The sequence below is a fragment of the Cherax quadricarinatus genome, chromosome 44 (assembly GCF_038502225.1).
Source record: "Cherax quadricarinatus isolate ZL_2023a chromosome 44, ASM3850222v1, whole genome shotgun sequence".
Classification (NCBI taxonomy): domain Eukaryota; kingdom Metazoa; phylum Arthropoda; class Malacostraca; order Decapoda; family Parastacidae; genus Cherax; species Cherax quadricarinatus.
The window spans coordinates 19,946,997-19,968,864 of record NC_091335.1 but is presented as its reverse complement, the minus strand read 5'-3'; the positions used below and the strand labels follow the sequence as shown (position 1 = coordinate 19,968,864).

The 21,868-nt window shown below is 47.6% G+C and overlaps 1 protein-coding gene across 7 annotated transcripts in view; it reads right to left on the bottom strand.

Annotated features, from left to right (window-relative positions):
* The window catches only part of RASSF8 (ras association domain-containing protein 8), a 76,442-nt gene that overhangs the window by 40,341 nt on the left and 14,233 nt on the right, over positions 1-21,868 (bottom strand). For all 7 annotated transcript variants that reach the window (XM_070094169.1, XM_070094171.1, XM_070094170.1 and 4 more), the window contains exons 2-4: positions 20,010-20,105; positions 18,307-18,417; positions 1,039-2,703 (exon numbers count right to left, since the gene is read on the bottom strand). In XM_070094169.1, coding sequence (XP_069950270.1) covers positions 1,039-2,703; positions 18,307-18,417; positions 20,010-20,105 — 1,872 coding nt within the window. The remainder of the gene's footprint in view (positions 1-1,038; positions 2,704-18,306; positions 18,418-20,009; positions 20,106-21,868) is intronic.

Sequence of the window (21,868 nt, the reverse complement as noted above, 5' to 3'; positions counted from 1 at the left end):
CCCAATACCTCTAACTCTCCATTTAATAACTCTCCTGTCCTATTTTTAACTGACAAATCCATTTGTTCTCTAGGCTTTCCCTAAATACCTTCATAAATATTACTTTGCTCACACTCCAACAGCATGTCAAGTCAAAAACTATTTGCCTCCACTCGCTCCCATCTAACATGCTCATGCATGCTTGCTGAAGTCTAAGCCCCTTGCACACCAAACCACCTTTACACCCTCCCTCCAACTTTTCCTAGAATGACCCCTACCCTGCCTTCCTTCCACTACAGATTTATACACCCTCCATTCATTCTCTCTTAATATCCAAACGACCTCAACAACCTCTCCTCAGTCCTCTGGGTAATACTTTTAGAAACCCAGTACCTCCTAATCTCCAAGCTAAGGATGGAAATTAGGAGATGCGGGGTTTCTAAAAGTATTATCCAGAGGGTTGAGGAGGGGTTGTGGAGGTGGTTTAGACATTTAGAGAGGCTGGAATAAAATAAAATGACTTGGAGGGCATATATATCTGTGGTGGAAGGAAGGCGAGGTAGGGGTCATCCCAGGAAAAGTTGGAGGGAAGGGATAAAGGAGGTTTTGAGTGCGAGGGGCTTAGACTTCCAGCAAACGTGTGTGAGCGTGTTAGATAGGAGTGGAGGCAAATGGTTTTTATGACTTGGCGTGATGTTGGAGTTATTGTAAAAAAGCACATCATAAAAACCATTTGCCTCTACTTGTTCCTATAAATAAATGTGAGAACATAAATATGCATTTTTGCCAATACTGCCAATGTATGATCATTTTTTGCCAATGTTAACATGCCACAAACTAAGTTTTTATCTGATTTCATGTTTGTTTCATATATGTATTTAGGAAACACTCAAGATTTTTTTTTTTTTTCAAAATGTGTCACATAAGTGGAAAATAAAATGTTGGGACCTGCCAGCTAAAGAATTAAGTAGGCTTTTTGTGACCTTACATACCACAGTAATGTGTGACCTTACACTCCACAGTAATGTGTGACCTTACATTACACTGCATTACATTCACCTTAGCAGGACTTCGTCGTGAATGCGGGGATTTCACACAGTGATTCGAAAATGTAGAATCTAGGGATGTGTTGAGCCGTTCACCACAGTTTGTAAGGGTTACCTCACTGGGAAGAGGTTCTTCGCTTGTTCCACGTCGACTAGGCACAATTCCTCCTTCCAAAGCCAACCTGTCCATACTTCCTCTACGATGATTTATTTTGAGTTGTGTATCTGAACTAACTTTTGAAGCACTGTTATTTACAATATCTGCTTGAGAAACTTCTCTGGTAACATCGCTTTTTGCACCATCCTCTTTCCTTAAACTGGCTTCTCCCCGCCTGCAATTTGGTTCCTCTTCTGATGGTTTAGATGTGCATCTCTCATTTTTGGCACTGCTTGGTGTATCCTCAAAGTTAATGTGTCTTACTGGGATGTTTTTAACTGGACTGCTGGATCGTCCACTCTTGACACTGCCAAGCTGATTGGCAGAATTGACATTTGCAGAGTTCACCCCATAATGGCGTGTTGGTGATGGATGGCGAGTGGGTGATGGCCTTCGTGTTGGTGAGGGGTGACGTACTGGTGACGAATGTGGGGAGGCAGTGACCTGATGAGTGTTAGGCACTTTGTTTGTCGAATGTGGCACTTGTGTTCCTGTTGGAAGCTGTTTGATAGGTGACATCTGTGTCGTCAGTGCTGGTTGTGGCTGAGATACATTCACAATTTTCCTTGGTGATCCATGAGTTGGGGCAATTTTACTTGGTGAGGAAGATGGTGGGGGTGGATGACGGTATGGTGGGAGCTCTCTTGGACCTGCAATGTGTGGTGGCTTTGGAGGGGGTGGGCCATTATACATGGGAGAAGTCTGACTAGGAGGTGGACCACGGGATGCATACTGGGGACCAGTAGGAAGACCAATATTACCCTGATGTGTGTAGCCTGGGTATGGGGCTCGTCTACCATCGCTGTAAACAAGGTCTGTCCTCACTGAAGATTGAGAGTCAACTCGCTGATCTCTTCTAGAAGTTGTTGAATATGGCGGCTCATTAGTTGGGGTTGTTTTGCTAGGTGAGTGATGGATGGAAGCCGAGTTTGATTGATGAGATGATGATGGAGGTGAATGAGGACCAGGCCGAGGTGTGCTCCAGTGACTAGTGGTGGCCCGAACATTATCTACCCCAACCCTAGAAGGAGGAGGTGGAGGGGGATTGCCCCGAACCACCTCATAAGGCGGAGGTGCAGGAGGTCTCCAAGCAACTCCTCCAGGCTGTTGATCTGTCCTGCTTCCTTCGCCTGTCCAGCCTTGCCCTTCCCAGTGTGACACAGGTGGTGTGGGATAAACAAGGTCTGTATGACGAGGACCTGTTTGCGATGGTACAGCCTGCAATAAAGGTGGTCCTGCAGCAGACTGGGATGGGGAACCCACTTCTTGTCTCCGAAGTTCTGCATGACCACCACTAAATGTCAAGGATTTCTTTAGATCTTTGTGTACGTGAGGGGATTGTCTAGGTCGGTCTTGCACAGCTTGTGGACCCTGAGGGACAGATGGCCTGCTTGAGGTATCCACTCTCTGGGAAATACCAGGTCGAAGGCCAGCTGGACCATTGGGTGTCTTAGGATCAAGGGCTGATCGTTGAAGGATGAACTGCACATCATTAGAGTATTCTCCCCATTTCATTAGAATCTGAGAGAAAAATAATATATTACTACATGGTATAATATTCTCAATTTATTATTTAAAAACAAAAATAAAGGCTCTGCAGGGGAAGATTACTGAAGAACACATTATTATTTCACAAAGCACTTGTATTTCCTTTCAACTAATCTGAAAAACATCTACTCATATTTCTAACTAGACTAGATCAAAATTACATTTCAAAATTATCATATAGTACTTGCTTTCATGGTCCAGTCATTTTGCTAGATCAATACAGTGGAACCCTGGATTTCGGCAGTAATCCGTTCCAGAAGGTCGGCCTAAATCCGAAAACTGAAGTAATATTTCCCATAAGAATTATTGTAAATACAATTAATCCGTTCCAGACACCCAAAAATATTAACAAAAAATAAATATTTTATAGATTAGCTGTAGTTTTTACATACATAAAACAATGAAAAATAAATATAAAGCATAAATTTTAATAACTGAACATTACATACCTTTATTGAAGACTCTTGTTGGCATATTGAAGAAGGCAAGGATAGGAGAGAGAGGAGAGCTTATTGTTTGGAAGGAAAATCCCCCTCCATAAGGACTGCAGATATCAAGTTCTTCTCTGGGGTTACTTCCCTTCTTTGTTTTTTACTGGCACTAGGACCACCTTGAGAGTCACTGCACTAGTCGCACAAAAAAAAAAACTGATCAGAGAGGTTTATTTCTGGCATCTCTCTAAGATTTGCCTGAAGTGGGACAAGGTTTTGTCACTGAACATGTTGCGGATATGGCTTGTTTGAGCTTGGTCAGGGTGATATTTCTCCACAAAACTTCTCACCTGCCTCCATTTTGCACAAATGTCCTTAATCACTGAAGAAGGCACATTCTCCCCTCTCTCTTCCTCCTCCTCCTCTGAAGCAATTTCCTCAGCTGTGGTCTGTTGCTGTTGTAGATGAACGTCTTGCAGATCTTCAGTGGTTAGCTCTTCTCTGTGGTCCTCCACCAACTCTTCCACATCCTTGCCACTCGCATCCAACCCCATGGACTTCCCCAAAGCCACAAAAGATTCCACAACAGGCAGAGGGTCAACAGGGTCAGGGTCAGCCTCAAACCCTTCAAAATCCTTCTCTTGGACACATTCTGGCCACAACTTTCTCCAAGTCACTTCCTGCCAAGCCTTTACCTACAAGGCTTATGCAATGGGGGATATTGAAGTGATTCCTCCAGAGCTCTCTTAGGGTCAAGTCAGTGTCTGAGGTCATTTCAAAGCACCTTCGAAACATTGCATTGGTGTAGAGTTTTTTTAAGTTAGAAATGACCTGCTGGTCCATGGGTTGGATGAGAGGAGTAGTGTTAGGAGGCAAGAACTTCACTGTTATAAAACTTAACTCCATAGACAATTAGTCTACCAAGTTTGGAGGATGAGCAGGAGCAATGTCCAGTACCGGGAGGCACTTGAGTGGCAATTTATTTTCCTGGAGGTATTTTTTCACACTCAGGCCAAACACTTCATGGACCCAATCAATGAAAATTTGCCTTGTGACCCATGCCTTATTATTAACTTTCCACAACACACACAATTTACTCTTGAGGACATTGTTTTTCTTGAACACTCTGGGATTATCAGAGTGATACACCAATAAAGACTTCACTTTGAAATCCCCACTAGCATTACCACAGAACAAAAGAGCAAGCCTATCCTTCATAGGCTTGTGTCCTGGCAGTGCCTTTTCTTCCTGTGTGATGTAGGTCCTCTTTGGCATTTTCTTCCAAAAGAGGCCCGTTTTGTCACAAATGAATACTTGTTGGAGGACGAATCCTTCAGCCTCTACGCAATCCTTGAATTCAAGCACGAATTCTTCAGCCGCACGTTTGTCTGAACTTGCAGCCTCACCATGCCTTACAACACTGTATGCCATTACGCTTCTTGAATCTGTAGAAGCGGCCTCTGCTGGCCTTACATTCATTAACAGCAGCACTCATTCCAGGAATTTTCTTTACGAGATCTGCATGCAACTGCTTTGCCTTTTCACAAATGATCGACTCCACAACACTATCTCCCATTAATTATTTATCATTGATCCACACCAACAATAACTTCTCCACATCTTCGATTATTGGTGATCTTTGTTTCGTTAGCATATTTACCCCTTTCACACATTAGCTTCCTTGATTTCTACTTTCTTTCCCAAGATGGAAGTGATTGTTGATTTGGATTTCCCATACATCCTAGCAAGCTCCAAGACACGTACACCACTCTCGTACTTTGCTACAATTTCTTTCTTGAATTCTATCGTGCTTCTCACTTTCTTTACCGAAGGTCTGGCACTAGGAACTTTCTTTGGGCCTGTGGTGGCTTATTTTGCAGTTGCACTTAATAAATAAGAACAAAAAACAATGGATTATAACAAAATGTTTGGATGAATGCACGGAATGTTGCTCACTCACCCAGAGAGACAGTCAGACTGACTCATGAACGCAAGGGAATGGCAGGCAGAAGCGTCCAATACAACCGATTTCCGAGTTGTCGGCCGAAATCTGGAACAGAATTTCGGCCAAAAAAGCAGCCAAAATCTGGGGTTCCACTATATCTTATTAGAAGCGAATATACAGTGGACCCCCGGATTAAGATGTCGTCGGATTTTGTAATAATCAGATTAAGTAACATTTTTGCATCAAAATATTGGCTCGGTTAACAACACCGAACTCGGTAAAAGTCATTCGTCCCGAATGGGTCCACAAGCCATAAGCAGCCCAGACACTCCATGTACAGCCAGTGTGCCATTGTTTATCAGCCGGTGAGGGCGATTCCATGTGTACATGTGATACATTTTGTATTATTCTATTGTTTTTAGTACTTGTAACTGCTAAATAAGCCACCATGGGCCAAAAGAAAGCTACTAGTGCCAGCCCTTTGGTAAAGAGGGTGAGAAACACTATAGAATTCAAGAAAAAGTTTGAAGAAAGATATAAAAGTGGTGGTGGTAGAGGGTGGTAGTCATGGTGGTAATGATGGTGGTAGAGGGTACTTCCCCACACACACACACCAGGCAGGGTACTTCCCCACACACACACACCAGCCAGGGTACTTCCCCCACACACACACCAGCCAGGGTACTTCCCCCCACACACACACCAGCCAGGGTACTTCCCCCACACATGCACACACCAGCCAGGGTACTTCCCCCCACACACACACCAGGCAGGGTACTTCCCCACACACACACACCAGCCAGGGTTCTTCCCCCCACACTCACACACACCAGCCAGGGTACTTCCCCACACACACACACAAGCCAGGGTACTTCCCCATGCACACACCAGCCAGGGTACTTCCCCCACACACACACCAGCCAGGGTACTTCCCCCCACACACACACCAGCCAGTGTACTTCCCCCCACACATGCACACACCAGCCAGGGTACTTCCCCCCACACATGCACACACCAGCCAGGGTACTTCCCCCCACACACACACCAGCCAGGGTACTTCCCCCCACACCCACACCAGCCAGGGTACTTCCCCACACACACACACCAGCCAGGGTACTTCCCCACACACACACACACACACACCAGCCAGGGTACTTCCCCCCCCACACACACACCAGCCAGGGTACTTCCCCACACACACACACACACACACACCAGCCAGGGTACTTCCCCCCACATACACACCAGCCAGGGTACTTCCCCATACACATACACCAGCCAGGTTACTCCCCCCACACACACACCAGCCAGGGTACTTCCCCCACGCGCACACACACCAGCCAGGGTACTTCCCCACACACACACACAAGCCAGGGTACTTCCCCCACACACACCAGCCAGGGTACTTCCCCACACACACGCCAGCCAGGGTACTTCTCCCCACACACTCACCAGCCAGGGTACTTCCCCACACACACACACACACACCAGCCAGGGTACTTCCCCCACACACACACACACACACCAGCCAGGGTACTTCCCTACACACACCAGCCAGGGTACTTCCCTACACACACACCAGCCAGGGTACTTCCCTACACACACACCAGCCAGGGTACTTCCCTACACACACACCAGCCAGGGTACTTCCCCACACACACACACCAGCCAGGGTACTTCCCTACACACATCAGCCAGGGTACTTCTCCCCCCCACACACACCAGCTAGGGTACTTCCCCACACACTCACACCAGCCAGGGTACTTCCCCCACACACATACCAGCCAGGGTACTTCCCCACACACACACACCAGCCAGGGTACTTCCCCCCACACACACACCAGCCAGGGTACTTCCCCACACACACACACCAGCCAGGGTACTTCCCTACACACACCAGCCAGGGTACTTCCCCCCCCCCACACACACACATACACCAGCCAGGGTACTTCCACACACACACACACACACACACCAGCCAGGGTACTTCCCCCTCCACACACACACCAGCCAGGCTACTTCCACACACACACACACACACACACACACACACACACACCAGCCAGGGTACTTCCCCCACACACACACCAGCCAGGTTACTCCCCCCCCCACACACACACACAAGCCCGGGTACTTCCCCACACACACACCAGCCAGGGTACTTCCCCACACACACACACACACACACACACACCAGCCAGGGTACTTCCACACACACACACACACACACACACACACACACACACACACCAGCCAGGGTACTTCCCCACACACACACACCAGCCAGGGTACTTCCCCACACACACACACACACACACACCAGCCAGGGTACTTCCCCCCACACACACCAGCCAGGGTACTTCCCCCCACACACACCAGCCAGGGTACTTCCCCCCACACACACTAGCCAGGGTACTTCCCCCCACACACACTAGCCAGGGTACTTCCCCACACACACACCCCAGCCAGGGTACTTACCCCCCCCACACACACACAAGCCAGGGGTACTTCCCCCCCCCACACACACACACCAGCCAGGGTACTTCCCCACACACACACACCAGGCAGGGTACTTCCCCACACACACACATATTATTATATGACTTAGTTACTTTTGTTAGGTAGGATGTAATATATTACAGTGGACCCCCGGTATTCGATGGCATCGGTATTCGATAAATCCAGTATTCGATGCATTATATCGCAAAAAAAATTCCTCGGTATTAGATTGAAAACCCGGTATTCGATACGATTCGTACGAGACATGTCCACGTGTGGCCTGAACTGCCCTGTGTGTGCCAGTGTTTACAAGCCAGCCGGTGTGTGCGCATCTAAGGATACATTTGGTACATTCCATATTATCCGTATTATCGCTGTGTTCGGTGCTTGTTTCTGCAAAATAAGTCACCATGGGCCCCAAGAAAGCTTCTAGTGCCAACCCTTTGAGAAAAAAGTCGCTAATGACTTATGAAATGAAGAAAGAGATAATTGCAAAGTACGAAAGTGGAGTGCGTGTGTCGGAGCTGGTTAGGTTGTATAATAAACTCCAATCAACCATTTCTACTATAGTGACCAGGAAAACGGCAATCAAGGAAGCTGTTCTTGCAAAAGGTGCAACTGTGATTACGAAACAGCGACCGCAAGTGTTAGAAAACGCTGAGAGATTGTCATTGGTGTGGATAAATGAAAAACAGATAGCAGGACATAGCATCTCTCAAGCGATCATTTGTGAAAAGGCTAGGCAGTTGCATGACGATTTGGTAAAGAAACTGCCTGCAACTAGTGGTGATGTGAGTGAATTTAAGGCCAGCAAAGGTTGGTTTGAAAGATTTAAGAATCGTAGTGGCATACATAGTGTGATTAGGCATGGTGAGGCTGCCAGTTCGGACCAAAAAGCAGCTGAAAAATATGTGAAGGAATTCAAGGATTACACAGTGAAGAATTTAAACCTGAACAAGTGTTTAATTGCGACAAAACAGGCCTGCTTTGGAAGAAAATGCCAAGCAAGACCTACATTACTCAGGAGGAAAAGGCACTCCCAGGACATAAGCCTATGAAAGACAGGCTTACTCTTCTCATGTGTGCCAATGCTAGAGGTGATTGCAAAGTGAACCCTTTACTCTGAAACTCCCAGTGTTCAGGAAAAACTATGTCCTCAAGGCTAATTTGTGTGTGCTGTGGAGGGCAAACAGTAAGGCATGGGTCACTAGGGACTTTTTCTATGACTGGTTACACCAAGCATTTGCCCCCACTGTGAAAAATTACCTAACTGAAAAGAAATTATACCTTAAGTGCCTCCTGGTATTAGACAACGCCCCTGGTCATCCTACAGACTTGGCAGAGCGACTTTCTGGGGACATGAGCTTCATTAAGGTCAAGTTTTTGCCTCCTAATACCACTCCTCTCCTGCAGCCCATGGACCAGCAGGTCATTTCCAACTTCAAGAAACTGTACACAAAAGCTATGTTTCAAAAGTGCTTTATAGTGACCACAGAAACTCAACTGACTCTAAAAGACTTTTGGAAGGATCACTTTAATATCCTCAATTGTATAAACCTTATAGGTACGGCTTGAGAGGGAGTGACTAAGAGGACCTTGAACTCTGCTTGGAAAAAACTGTGGCCAGAATGTGTAGACAAAAGGGATTTTGAAGGATTTGAGGCTAACCCTGAGAATCCTATGCCAGTTGAGAAATCCATTGTGGCATTGGGGAAGTCCTTGGGGTTGGAGGTTAGTGGGGAGGATGTGGAAGAGTTGGTGGAGGAGGACATTGAAGAACTAACCACTGATGAGCTGCTAGATCATCTTCAACAGCAAGAGGCCACACTTGAGGAAACTGCTTCGGAGGAGGGGATAGAGAAATTGAAGAAGTTGCCTACTTCAAAGATTAAGGAAATGTGTGCAATGTGGCTTAAAGTGCAAACCTTTTTTGATGACAATCACCCTAACACAGCTATTGCAAGCCATGCTGGTGACTATTATACTAACAATGTTGTGAAACACTTTAGGAATGTCATAAAGGAACGGGAGGTGCAGGCCACTATGGACAGATATGTTGTGCGACAGAAATCCAGTGACTCTGAAGCTGGTCCTAGTGGCATTAAAAGAAGAAGGGAAGTAACCCCGGAAAAGGACTTGCTACCTCAAGTCCTAATGGAAGGGGATTCCCCTTCTAAACACTAACACCTCTCCCCTCCTCCCATCCCATCAATCCTCACCAGATCTTCATTAAGGTAAGTGTCAATTATTTTATTGTTATTGTAATTATTCTATTGCATTAAACTTAATATTTCATGTAGTAAAAATTTTTTTTTCATACTTTTGGGTGACTTGCACGGATTAATTTGATTTCCATTATTTCTTATGAGGAAAATTGATTCGGTTTTCGATATTATCGGTATTCGATGAGCTCTCAGGAATGGATTAATATCGAATACCGGGGGTCCACTGTATTATGTGCTCATAGTTCAAGTCTTGATTGTCTAACTACTGTAGTTATCGCTTGTGGCTCGTTACTCTGCCGGCTTCTCATTGTTGCTGGGCAGCAACTGTCCACGGATCTATCACGTGATCGAGGGGGGGGGGTGTTCTCACCTCGCCTGAAGTATTCAGTCTGGTCTAGACTCGCTTGGTGGTTGGACGTATTCCTGACAAGTGCCTAAATCTCCCTTATTGGAAGACCGTCTCTGTAGCTTTCTTGTTGGTTCTGTAGAACTCTATTCACAGAACATTGTATAGACTTAGTGATTTTCGACATTGTACTGAGGTTGTGTGTCGCATAGACACTCTGAGCAACTCAGGTCCTGAGCTGTAGCTTCTGACCTAACTTGTACTGGTATCTGTGTACTGTCACAGTCAGGGATTTTCTTATGCTGAACTTAGATTCAGTGGTATGGGAGTTTTGTGACTTTTGTGGAGGATCTGCAGATGGTCCCTACTTAGTGTCGTTATATTATCTCCTTGATCCTGATTCTGTGTCGCAGTTGCTTGTTATATTGCTATTGGGCTTAGCATTCTTTGTATTGTTCAAGCAGACTGTTCTGATTGCCAGTCGGTCAAGAAGTTAGTTTATTGGAGGACTTTGTCAGTCACTTGTTTAAGTCTAGTCGTGTCGTGAGACATAGCGAACTACTTAGAGCACTTACACACATACACACACTTATTTGTATATAGGATTAAATGTCAATGTACCAGACGGTACTTAAGACTTATAAATGAGATATGTGCTTTCAGCACAATAATACTGAACACGAGAGAAGTGATTATTCTTATTTTGTTGATATTGATATAATTTAATTTGATATACGCTTAGACAACTTAATTAATAAATTTATTAAATTTTAATTTCTCTAGTTATTAGCCTACCAGTTGTAATCCTGAAGCACTATTAATTCTTATTGAATTCAAATGGATAATTGGACCAGGATACTGACTAATTGTTACGAAAACCCTGTAACAGGCTGGATGCTAGAAGGGCAGTCCTTTCTAGTATTCACTGGAGATCTCTAAGCTTTTTAGAAATTGCATTTTTTGTAACACAGGGTACTTCCCCACACACACCAGCCAAGGTACTTCCCCCCACACACACACACCAGCCAGGGTACTTCCCCCACACACACACCAGCCAGGGTACTTCCCCACACACACACACACACACACACACACACACACACACACACCAGCCAGGGTACTTCCCCACACACACACCAGCCAGGGTACTTCTCCCCACACACACACCAGCCAGGGTACTTCCCCACACACACTCCAGCCAGGGTATTTCTCCCCACACACACACACCAGCCAGGGTACTTCCCCACACACACACACACACACACACACACACACACACACACACACACACACCAGCCAGGGTACTTCCCCACACACACACACACACACACACACACACACCAGTCAGGGTACTTCCCTACACACACACCAGCCAGGGTACTTCCCCACACACACACACCAGCCAGGGTACTTCCCCACACACACACACCAGCCAGGGTACTTCCCCCCCCCCACACACCAGCCAGGGTACTTCCCCCCCCCCCCCACACACACACACACCAGCCAGGGTACTTCCCACACACACACACACACACACACACACCAGCCAGGGCACTTCCCCCACACACACCAGCCAGGGTACTTCCCCCCACACACACACGCCAGCCAGGGTACTTCCCCACACACACACCAGCCAGGGTACTAACCCCCCCACACACACGCCAGCCAGGGTACTTCCCCACACACACACACCAGCCAGGGTACTTCCCCACACACACAGACACACACACCAGCCAGGGTACTTCCCCCTACACACACACCAGCCAGGTTACTCCCCCCCACACACACCAGCCAGGGTACTAACCCCCCAAACACACATGCCAGCCAGGGTACTTCCCCCCCCACACACACACACACACCAGCCAGGGTACCCCCCCCCCCACACACACACACACCAGCCAGGGTACTTCCCTCCACACACACCAGCCAGGTTACTTCCCCCCACACACACACCAGCCAGATTACTCCCCCCCACACACACCAGACAGGGTACTTCCCCACACACACACACACCAGCCAGGGTACTTCCCCACACACACACCAGCTAGGGTGCTTCCCCCCCACACGCCAGCCAGGGTTCTTCTCCACACACACCAGCCAGGGTACTTCCCCACGCACGCCAGCCAGAGTACTTCCCCACACACACCAGCCAGGGTACTTCCCCACACACACCAGCCAGGGTACTTCCCCACACACACCAGCCAGGGTACTTCCCCCACACACACACACACCAGGGTACTTCCCCACACACCAGCCAGGGTACTTCCACACACACAAGCCAGGGTACTTCCACACACACAAGCCAGGGTACTTCCCCACACACACAAGCCAGGGTTCTTCCCCACACACACATACACACACACACACCAGGGTATTTCTGCACACACACCAGCCAGGGTACTTCCCCACACACACACACACACCAGCCAGGGTACTTCCCCACACACACCAGCCAGGGTACTTTCCCACACGCACCAGCCAAGGTACTTCCCCAAACACCAGCCAGGGTACTTTCCCACACACCAGTCAGGGCACTTCCCCACACACACCAGCCAGGGTATTTTCCCACACACACCAGCCAGGGTACTTCCCCACACCCACACACCAGCCAGGGTACTTCCCCCCACACACACACCAGCCAGGGTACTTCCCCCCACACACACACACCAGCCAGGGTACTTCAACCCACACACACACCAGCCAGAGTACTTCCCCCACACACACACCAGCCAGGGTACTTCTCCCCACACACAGACACACCAGCCAGGGTACTTCCCCCCACACACACATCAGCCAGGGTACTTCCCTCCACACACACCAGCCAGGGCACTTCCCCACACACACACACACACCAGCCAGGGTACTTCCCCACACACACCAGCCAGGGTACTTTCCCACACACACCAGCCAAGGTACTTCCCCAAACACCAACCAGGGTACTTTCCCACACACCAGTCAGGGCACTTCCCCACACACACCAGCCAGGGTATTTTCCTACACACACACCAGCCAGGGTACTTCCCCACACCCACACCAGCCAGGGTACTTCCCCACACCCACACACCAGCCAGGGTACTTCCCCACACACACACACACACACACCAGCCACGGTACTTCCCCACACACACACACCAGCCAGGGTACTTCCCCCCACACACACACACACCAGCCAGGGTACTTCCCCCACACACACACCAGCCACAGTACTTCCCCCCCCACACACACCAGCCAGGGTACTTCTCCCCACACACACACACACACCAGCCAGGGTACTTCCCCCCCACACACACACATCAGCCAGGGTACTTCCCTCCACATACACCAGCCAGGGCACTTCCCCACACACACACCAGCCAGGGTACTTCCCCACACACACACCAGCCAGGGTACTTCCCCACACACACACCAGCCAGGGTACTTCCCCACACACACACCAGCCAGGGTACTTCCCCACACACACACAAGCCAGGGTACTTCCCCACACACACCAGCCAGGGTACCTCCACACACACACCAGCCAGGGTACTTCCCCACACACACCAGCCAGGGTACTTCTCCACACACACCAGCCAGGGTACTTCCCAACACACCAGCCAAGGTACTTCCCCACACACACCAGCCAGGGTACTTCCCCACACACACCAGCCAGGGTACTTCCCCACACACACCAGCCAGGGTACTTCCCCACACACACACCAGGGTACTTCCCCACACACCAGCCAGGATACTTCCACACACACAAGCCAGGGTACTTCCCCACACACACAAGCCAGGGTACTTCCCCACACACGCAAACCAGGGCACTTCCCCACACACACAAACCAGGGTACTTCCCCATACACACAAGCCAGGGTACTTCCCCACACACCAGCCAGGGTACTTCCCCCCACACACAAGCCAGGGTACCCCACACACACCAGCCAGGGTACTTCCCCACACACACCAGCCAGGGTACTTTCCCACACACACCAGCCAAGGTACTTCCCCACACACCAGCCAGGGTACTTTCCCACACACCAGCCAGAGCACTTCCCCACACACACCAGCCAGGGTACTTCCCCACACACACCAGCCAGGGTACTTTCCCACACCCACCAGCCAGGGTACTTCCCCACATACCAGCCAGGATACCTCCCCACACACCAGCCAGGGTACTTCCCCACACACACACCAGCCAGGGTACTTCCCCACATACACACCAGCCAGGGTACTTCCCCACACCCACACACCAGCCAGGGTACTTCCCCCCCCCACACACACACACACACACACAACCAGCCAGGGTACTTCCCTCCCCACACACACACACACACACCAGCCAGAGTACTTCCCCCACACACACACCAGCCAGGGTACTTCCCCCCCACACACACACACACACCAGCCAGGGCACTTCCCCCCCACACACACACACACCAGCCAGGGTACTTTCCCACACACACCAGCCAAGGTACTTCCCCAAACACCAGCCAGGGTACTTTCCCACACACCAGTCAGGGCACTTCCCCACACACACCAGCAAGGGTATTTTCCCACACACACCAGCCAGGGTACTTCCCCACACCCACACCAGCCAGGGTACTTCCCCACACCCACACACCAGCCAGGGTACTTCCCCACACACACACACACACACACACACCAGCCAGGGTACTTCCCCCCCACACACACACACACCAACCAGGGTACTTCCCCCTCACACACACACACCAGCCAGGGTACTTCCCTCCACACACACCAGCCAGGGCACTTCCCTACACACACACACCAGCCAGGGTACTTCCCCACACACACACCAGCCAGGGTACTTCCCCACACACACCAGCCAGGGTACTTCCCCCCACACACACACACACACCAGCCAGGGTACTTCCCCCTACACACACACCAGTCAGGTTACTCCCCCCACACACACACCAGCCAGGGTACTTCCCCACACACACCAGCCAGGGTACTTCCCCACACACACCAGCCAGGGTACTTCCCCACACACACCAGCCAGGGTACTTCCCAACACACACACCAGCCAGGGTACTTCCCCACACACACACCAGCCAGGGTACTTCCCCACACACCAGCCACACACACCAGCCAGGGTACTTCCCCCCCCCCCACACACACACACACCAGCCAGGGTACTTCCCCCTACACACACCAGTCAGGTTACTCCCCCCACACACACACCAGCCAGGGTACTTCCCCACACACACCAGCCAGGGTACTTCCCCACACACACCAGCCAGGGTACTTCCCCACACACACCAGCCAGGGTACTTCCCCACACACACCAGCCAGGGTACTTCCCCCCACACACACACACACCAGCCAGGGTACTTCCCCCCACACACACACCAGTCAGGTTACTTACACACCCAGCCACACACACACCAGCCAGGGTACTTCCCCACACACACCAGCCAGGGTACTTCCCCACACACACCAGCCAGGGTACTTCCCAACACACACCAGCCAGGGTACTTCCCAACACACACCAGCCAAGGTACTTCCCCACACACACCAGCCAGGGTACTTCCCCACACAAACACACCAGCCAGGGTACTTCCCCACACAAACACACCAGCCAGGGTACTTCCCCACACACACACCAGCCAGCGTACTTCCCGTCACACACCAGCCAGGGTACTTCCCCCCACACACACACACCAGCCAGGGTACTTCCCCACACACACCAGCCAGGGTACTTCCCCACACACACACACCAGCCAGGGTACTTCCCCACACACACACACACACACCAGCCAGGGTACTTCCCCCCCACACACACACACACACACACCAGCCAGGGTACTTCCACACACACACCAGCCAGGATACTTCCCCCCCACACACACACACACACCAGCAAGGGTACTTTACCCCCCCCCCCACACACACACACCAGCCAGGGTACTTCCCCACTCACACACACCAGCCACACACCAGCCAGGGTACTTCCCCACACACCAGCCAGGGTACTTCCCCACACACACCAGCAAGGGTATTTTCCCACACACACCAGCCAGGGTACTTCCCCACACCCACACCAGCCAGGGTACTTCCCCACACCCACACACCAGCCAGGGTACTTCCCCACAAACACACACACACACACACACCAGCCAGGGTACTTCCCCCCCCACACACACACACCAGCCAGGGTACTTCCCCCCACACACACACACCAGCCAGGGATCCACACACACCAGCCAGGGCACTTCCCCACACACACACACCAGCCAGGGTACTTCCCCACACACACACCAGCCAGGGTACTTCCCCACACACACCAGCCAGGGTACTTCCCCCCACACACACACACACACCAGCCAGGGTACTTCCCCCTACACACACACCAGTCAGGTTACTCCCCCCACACACACACCAGCCAGGGTACTTCCCCACACACACCAGCCAGGGTACTTCCCCACACACACCAGCCAGGGTACTTCCCCACATACACACCAGCCAGTGTACTTCCCAACACACACACCAGCCAGGGTACTTCCCCACACACACCAGCCAGGGTACTTCCCCACACACACCAGCCAGGGTACTTCCCCCCACACACACACACACACACCAGCCAGGGTACTTCCCCACATAAACACCAGCCAGGGTACTTCCCCACATACAAACAAGTGAGGGTACTTCCCCACATACACACCAGCCAGGGTACTTCCCCACATACATACTAGCCGGGGTACTTCCCCACACACACACACACACACACTCACACCAGCAAGGGTACTTCCCCACACATCAGCCAGGGTACTTCCCCACACACACACACATACCAGCAAGGGTACTTCCCCAATCAGCCAGGGTACTTCCCCACATACCAGCCAGGATACTTCCCCACACACCAGCTAGGGTACTTCCCACACACCAGCCAGGGTACTTTCCCCACACACACAATTTGATTTGAGCAGGACTTGTGCATGAGTGAATAAAATTATCAAAGCTTATTGCTTGGGAAGCACTGAAAATTTGGTTGGGCAAATACGATTTTGTTAGTGGGATAGTTTGTGAAGGACATGCCTAGTATGGACCAACAGGCCTACTGCACTGTTCTTGCTTTCTTATGTGCAAACATCACCCTCACACAGCTGTTGTAGGCCGTGCTGGCAACATCTACAATGACAAAATTGTGTCCCATTTTATGGATGCCATTTTAGAGATGCCAGAAACAGAGCTCTCTGGACAGATATTTTGTGTCCCATGGGTCCAGTGACTCCGAAGCTGGTCCTAGTGGCATTAAAAAATAAAGAAGGGAAGTAACCCCAGATAACGACTTGTTACCTGAAGTCTTTATGGAAGGTTATTCCCCTTCCATCCTCTCTCCTTCTCCCATCTCATCAATAAGTCTTCAATAAAGGCGTCATTTTAGTAATGTTTTTACTCTGCACATCTCATTGTTTTCTTTGTAGGGAAATGTATAGTTCATGTAGAAAAATTATTTTATTTAATACTTTTGGGAGTCTGGAACGGAACAATCGGATTTCCATTTTTTATGAGGAAAATTAATTTAGATTAAGTCAGATTCGGTATAAGACAATCTCTCTGGAATGGATTAATTACATTACCCGGGGATCCACTGTATACAAAAAATTTAAATGAAACTTGACCCAATTTAATGTACACCACAACATCAAAGTCAACTCATCAGTTTGAATGCAGCAAGTTCACAAGCACAAAGTACTATGCCAGAAAAAGTATGAATCTCACAATAATTATCTTTAAATTCACCTGGTATGAGATTTATCCCAGTGGCTTAAAGCCTGGTTTCCTTGGTGACTGCCTGGTCAACCAGGCTGTTATAGTTAGCAGCCCACAGGACCGCACAGAACTTGCAAGAAGATAGTGGTCATGTTTTCCCCTTGAAAATTTCTATATTCTGGATATCTGTACATTTTACTCACGAATGTAGTTACGTAATTTTTCTCAAGAATAGATATCTAGACTTCCACCATGATAATTATCAAATTTTTCATCAATAATACAGTGGGTTTCTAGTTTTCTGCCAAAACCTATTATTTGGTCTTTCACCAAAAACAAGGCTGCTAAAAATATGCAGTATATATATATAACCGTTACCACAATAACATAAATTAATTTGTGAAGTTTACTTACCTTAAGTGGGTACTCATTGGGAGCTAACAGGCGTTCATTGTTACGCCACCGCTCAATAAGTGTGAAGCGGCCAGTCTTCCCAGTAGCATGAGCCAGCGCATAAACCACATCCTAGATATTATTTTAAAAATGAAGGGGGCATTACATGTGTGTATAAATGTAGGAGGTATCTTGTATATATGTATAGTACATACATAAAATTAATTAATCTCTCTCTCTCAAACACACACACACACACACACACACACACACATGATGAGTCATATGGATGTTAGAAGTATTTCTTCAGCCTCAGAGTTGTCAGGAAGTAGAACAATCTGGAGAGTTAAGTAGTGGAGGAAGGATCCATACACAGCTTTAAGAGGAAGTACAATAAAGCTCTTGAAACAGGGAGAGAGTGGACCTAGTAGTGACTAGCAAAGAGGTGGGGCCAGGAGCTGTGATTCAACCCCTACAACCATATATAGTTGAGTACATATAGGTGATAAAAAAAAAAAAAAACATGCACACACAAAATATACAAGGAATAAGTATCTGATATCCCACAAGCATGACTGAACATGCTCAGAAACTCCAGGCAAATAAAAAGCCCAAAAATATGGAACGCAGTGCCTGATCATACCAAAAGTTTCCTGTTTGTCAACAGCTTTAATAACACTTAAAACCACCTCTTAATATTTTATCCATTAAATTCCTGTAAATACTCATGCAGTACTGTCATGGAAGTAATTCAACCCCTCCATAAAAGGTACATCATTGCTTTGATACAAACTCGATGCAAATTTTCTGTAATGTCCTAAAATTATATACTATGACCAGGACTAGGTTCTATAATATGTAAGTTCCAGGATTAATTTGCCTGAAATGTTATGTATAATAAGTGACTTTCTTATGGACATTCAATTTTATCAAATTGCCTTTTTACTACAGTTATACCAAAACTATAACCAAACATACTGTAAACTTTGATGCAAGTACAGTCAGAAATAAAAAAATTATTTTCATTTATATTGTCAGTCTTAAGTCTGGTTACCAGCTCACTGAACACAGTTGTATAGTGATTTCAGTTTTTCACTTATTTCTGTGTTGTAATCAAGGACAGTTTCATCTCCTTTAAGCAAGAGCTGAATATTAAATGTGGTTTTTGCCTGAAGAGTTTACATGTGAAATGAAGTACAGTATTTTAGATTATTTTCAATTCCACTGATGGTTGTCTTTCTTGAACACTGTATGACGCATTCTTTGTCTTTGCTTGCACAGGGAGTTTTTCTATATTTTATCTTCTCTCTCTCTCTTTAGTGGTACAAGTCTACACCACATTATGAGTGCCACTGTGCTTAACTTTATAAGGAAAACATACTGTTCTACTCTTCACAGACCAAAATCTACTTACAAAACTTTCACTCCTATTACTCTGCATCCTACATATACAGAACAATAAATTCTAATACTGTATTAATATTGATCTGAAGCAGTCCCTTGGTAAGTTGCAAATGAACCCATAGACATAATGCTAGAGAAAAATCTCTATGACGTACCCTTTGTCAGGCTTAATTTTTGTAAAAATTCAATGTTCGTAAAAGGACCCAAAATCTGGAATTCCCTCCCAGAAATCTCAATTATAGAATAATATTTATAGTTCACATAATGGTATTTTTACTTAGAATGGCCCAAGGTTTTATACTTAATGTTCAAAGACTTACTTGACAGGTGGTGGTGTCTGTGACCCCACACACAATGCGCTGAATACCCTCTACCCACACTTTCAGCTCCATCCTGGCCACCATGAAGCCATCTTCCTGTTGTGATGCAAACTCAAATTGAATGCTGCTATTACTCAAAGAATAAGTACAATATGTATATAGGAACAGAAGATCGCTGCAGTAGACCTACTGGCTTGTAATATGCAGGACCTTTGTACATCCACTTATTCATACTTGTAAGCATACATGGGTAAAGGAACACTGAACCAAGACCACTGGCTCATGCTGTGCAGCTCCTACACACACCAAATAATGTTTTTAAACCTATCCAAAGTACAGTACTTGTTTTAATGATGCTGCTTGAAAGTTTGTTCAACTCACCTACACATCAAATAACAAGCTCTAATTATTTGTTCCAAGTCGGTTTACCAATTCTTAGATTAAAAAATTAAAAAAACTTTGCAAAAATATGTCTATGCAGAGTTAGAGTACTATGAAAAGTATTATTTCCTGTTATAAAGAACTACAGTACAGTATTTCTGTAGGACAATTTCATAAATGTTAAACTTGGCATGAAAAACTCAAATGCAATATTAAACACTTCTATGTTTGGTATCAAGTGCAATATTAAACACTTCTATGTTTGGTATCATTTTAAAACTAAATATGTCATGTGGGTGGGTGTGAGGCATGGTTTTGAACATTGCAAAGAGGAGGAAGCTAGAGGCAGTCGATATATCATGTTTGAGAGCAATGTATAATGTAAATATTTTGCACAGAATGCACTTAGAAATTGGAAGACAGTATGGGGTCAACAAGGGTAAAATTCAGGTGAGGAGGGGTTGTCAAGGTGGTTTGGGACTATAGAAAGGATGGAAGGGGGGCAGGATGATGAGAGTGTATAAATGTTTATGTGAAAGATAGCAGGGAAGAGGTTGCCCCAGGAATGGTTGAAGGGAGGAGGGGTAAAGGTGGCTCTGAGTGTCAGAGGATTGAGCATCCAGCAGATTTAGGCGAGTGTGTTTGATCTCAGAGTAGAGATCGTTAGTATTTAATCCTTTCACCATAATGAACACCCAAAATTAAGCGATGTCAGTCATGTGATAAAAAAAAATTATTTATTGTCTGAGGTAGAAGTATGTCTTTTTCTGAAGGTAATGACATGAAAAATGCAAAATTTGAAAGAAAACTTGTGGAATTATGCAGGCACAAAGTTGGTAGACAGGTCACAATTAGCACATTGGTGATTTCACCTACTTTCAGCCCTATTTTAACCCTTTCAGGGTCCGTCCCGTAGATCTACGGCTTTACGTTCAGGGTCCAAACCGTAGATCTACGTCATGAGCTCGGCTCACTCTGATAAACTGTGAGTGGTACATTTGGGCCTAGATATGAGAGAATACATCTATGTGGTATGTGTGCACCACATAAAACAGATCTGTACTCCTCTCCTGCAGCCCATGGACCAGCAGGTTATTTCCAACTTCAAGAAACTGTACACAAAAGCTCTGTTTGAAAGGTGCTTTGTAATGACCTTCAACTGACTCTAAGAGAGTTTTGGAGAGATCACTTTAATATCCTCAATTGTGTAAACCTTATAGGTAAGGCTTGGGAGGAAGTGACAAAGAAGACCTTGAACTCTGCTTGGAAGAAACTGTGGCCAGAATGTGTAGACAAAAGGGATTTTGAAGGGTTTGAGGCTAACCCTGAGAATCCTGTGCCAGTTGAGGAATCCATTGTGGCATTGGGAAAGTCCTTGGGGTTGGAGGTTAGTGGGGAGGATGTGGAAGAGTTGGTGGAGGAGGACAATGAAGAACTAACCACTGATGAGCTGCTAGATCAACTTCAACAGCAAGAGG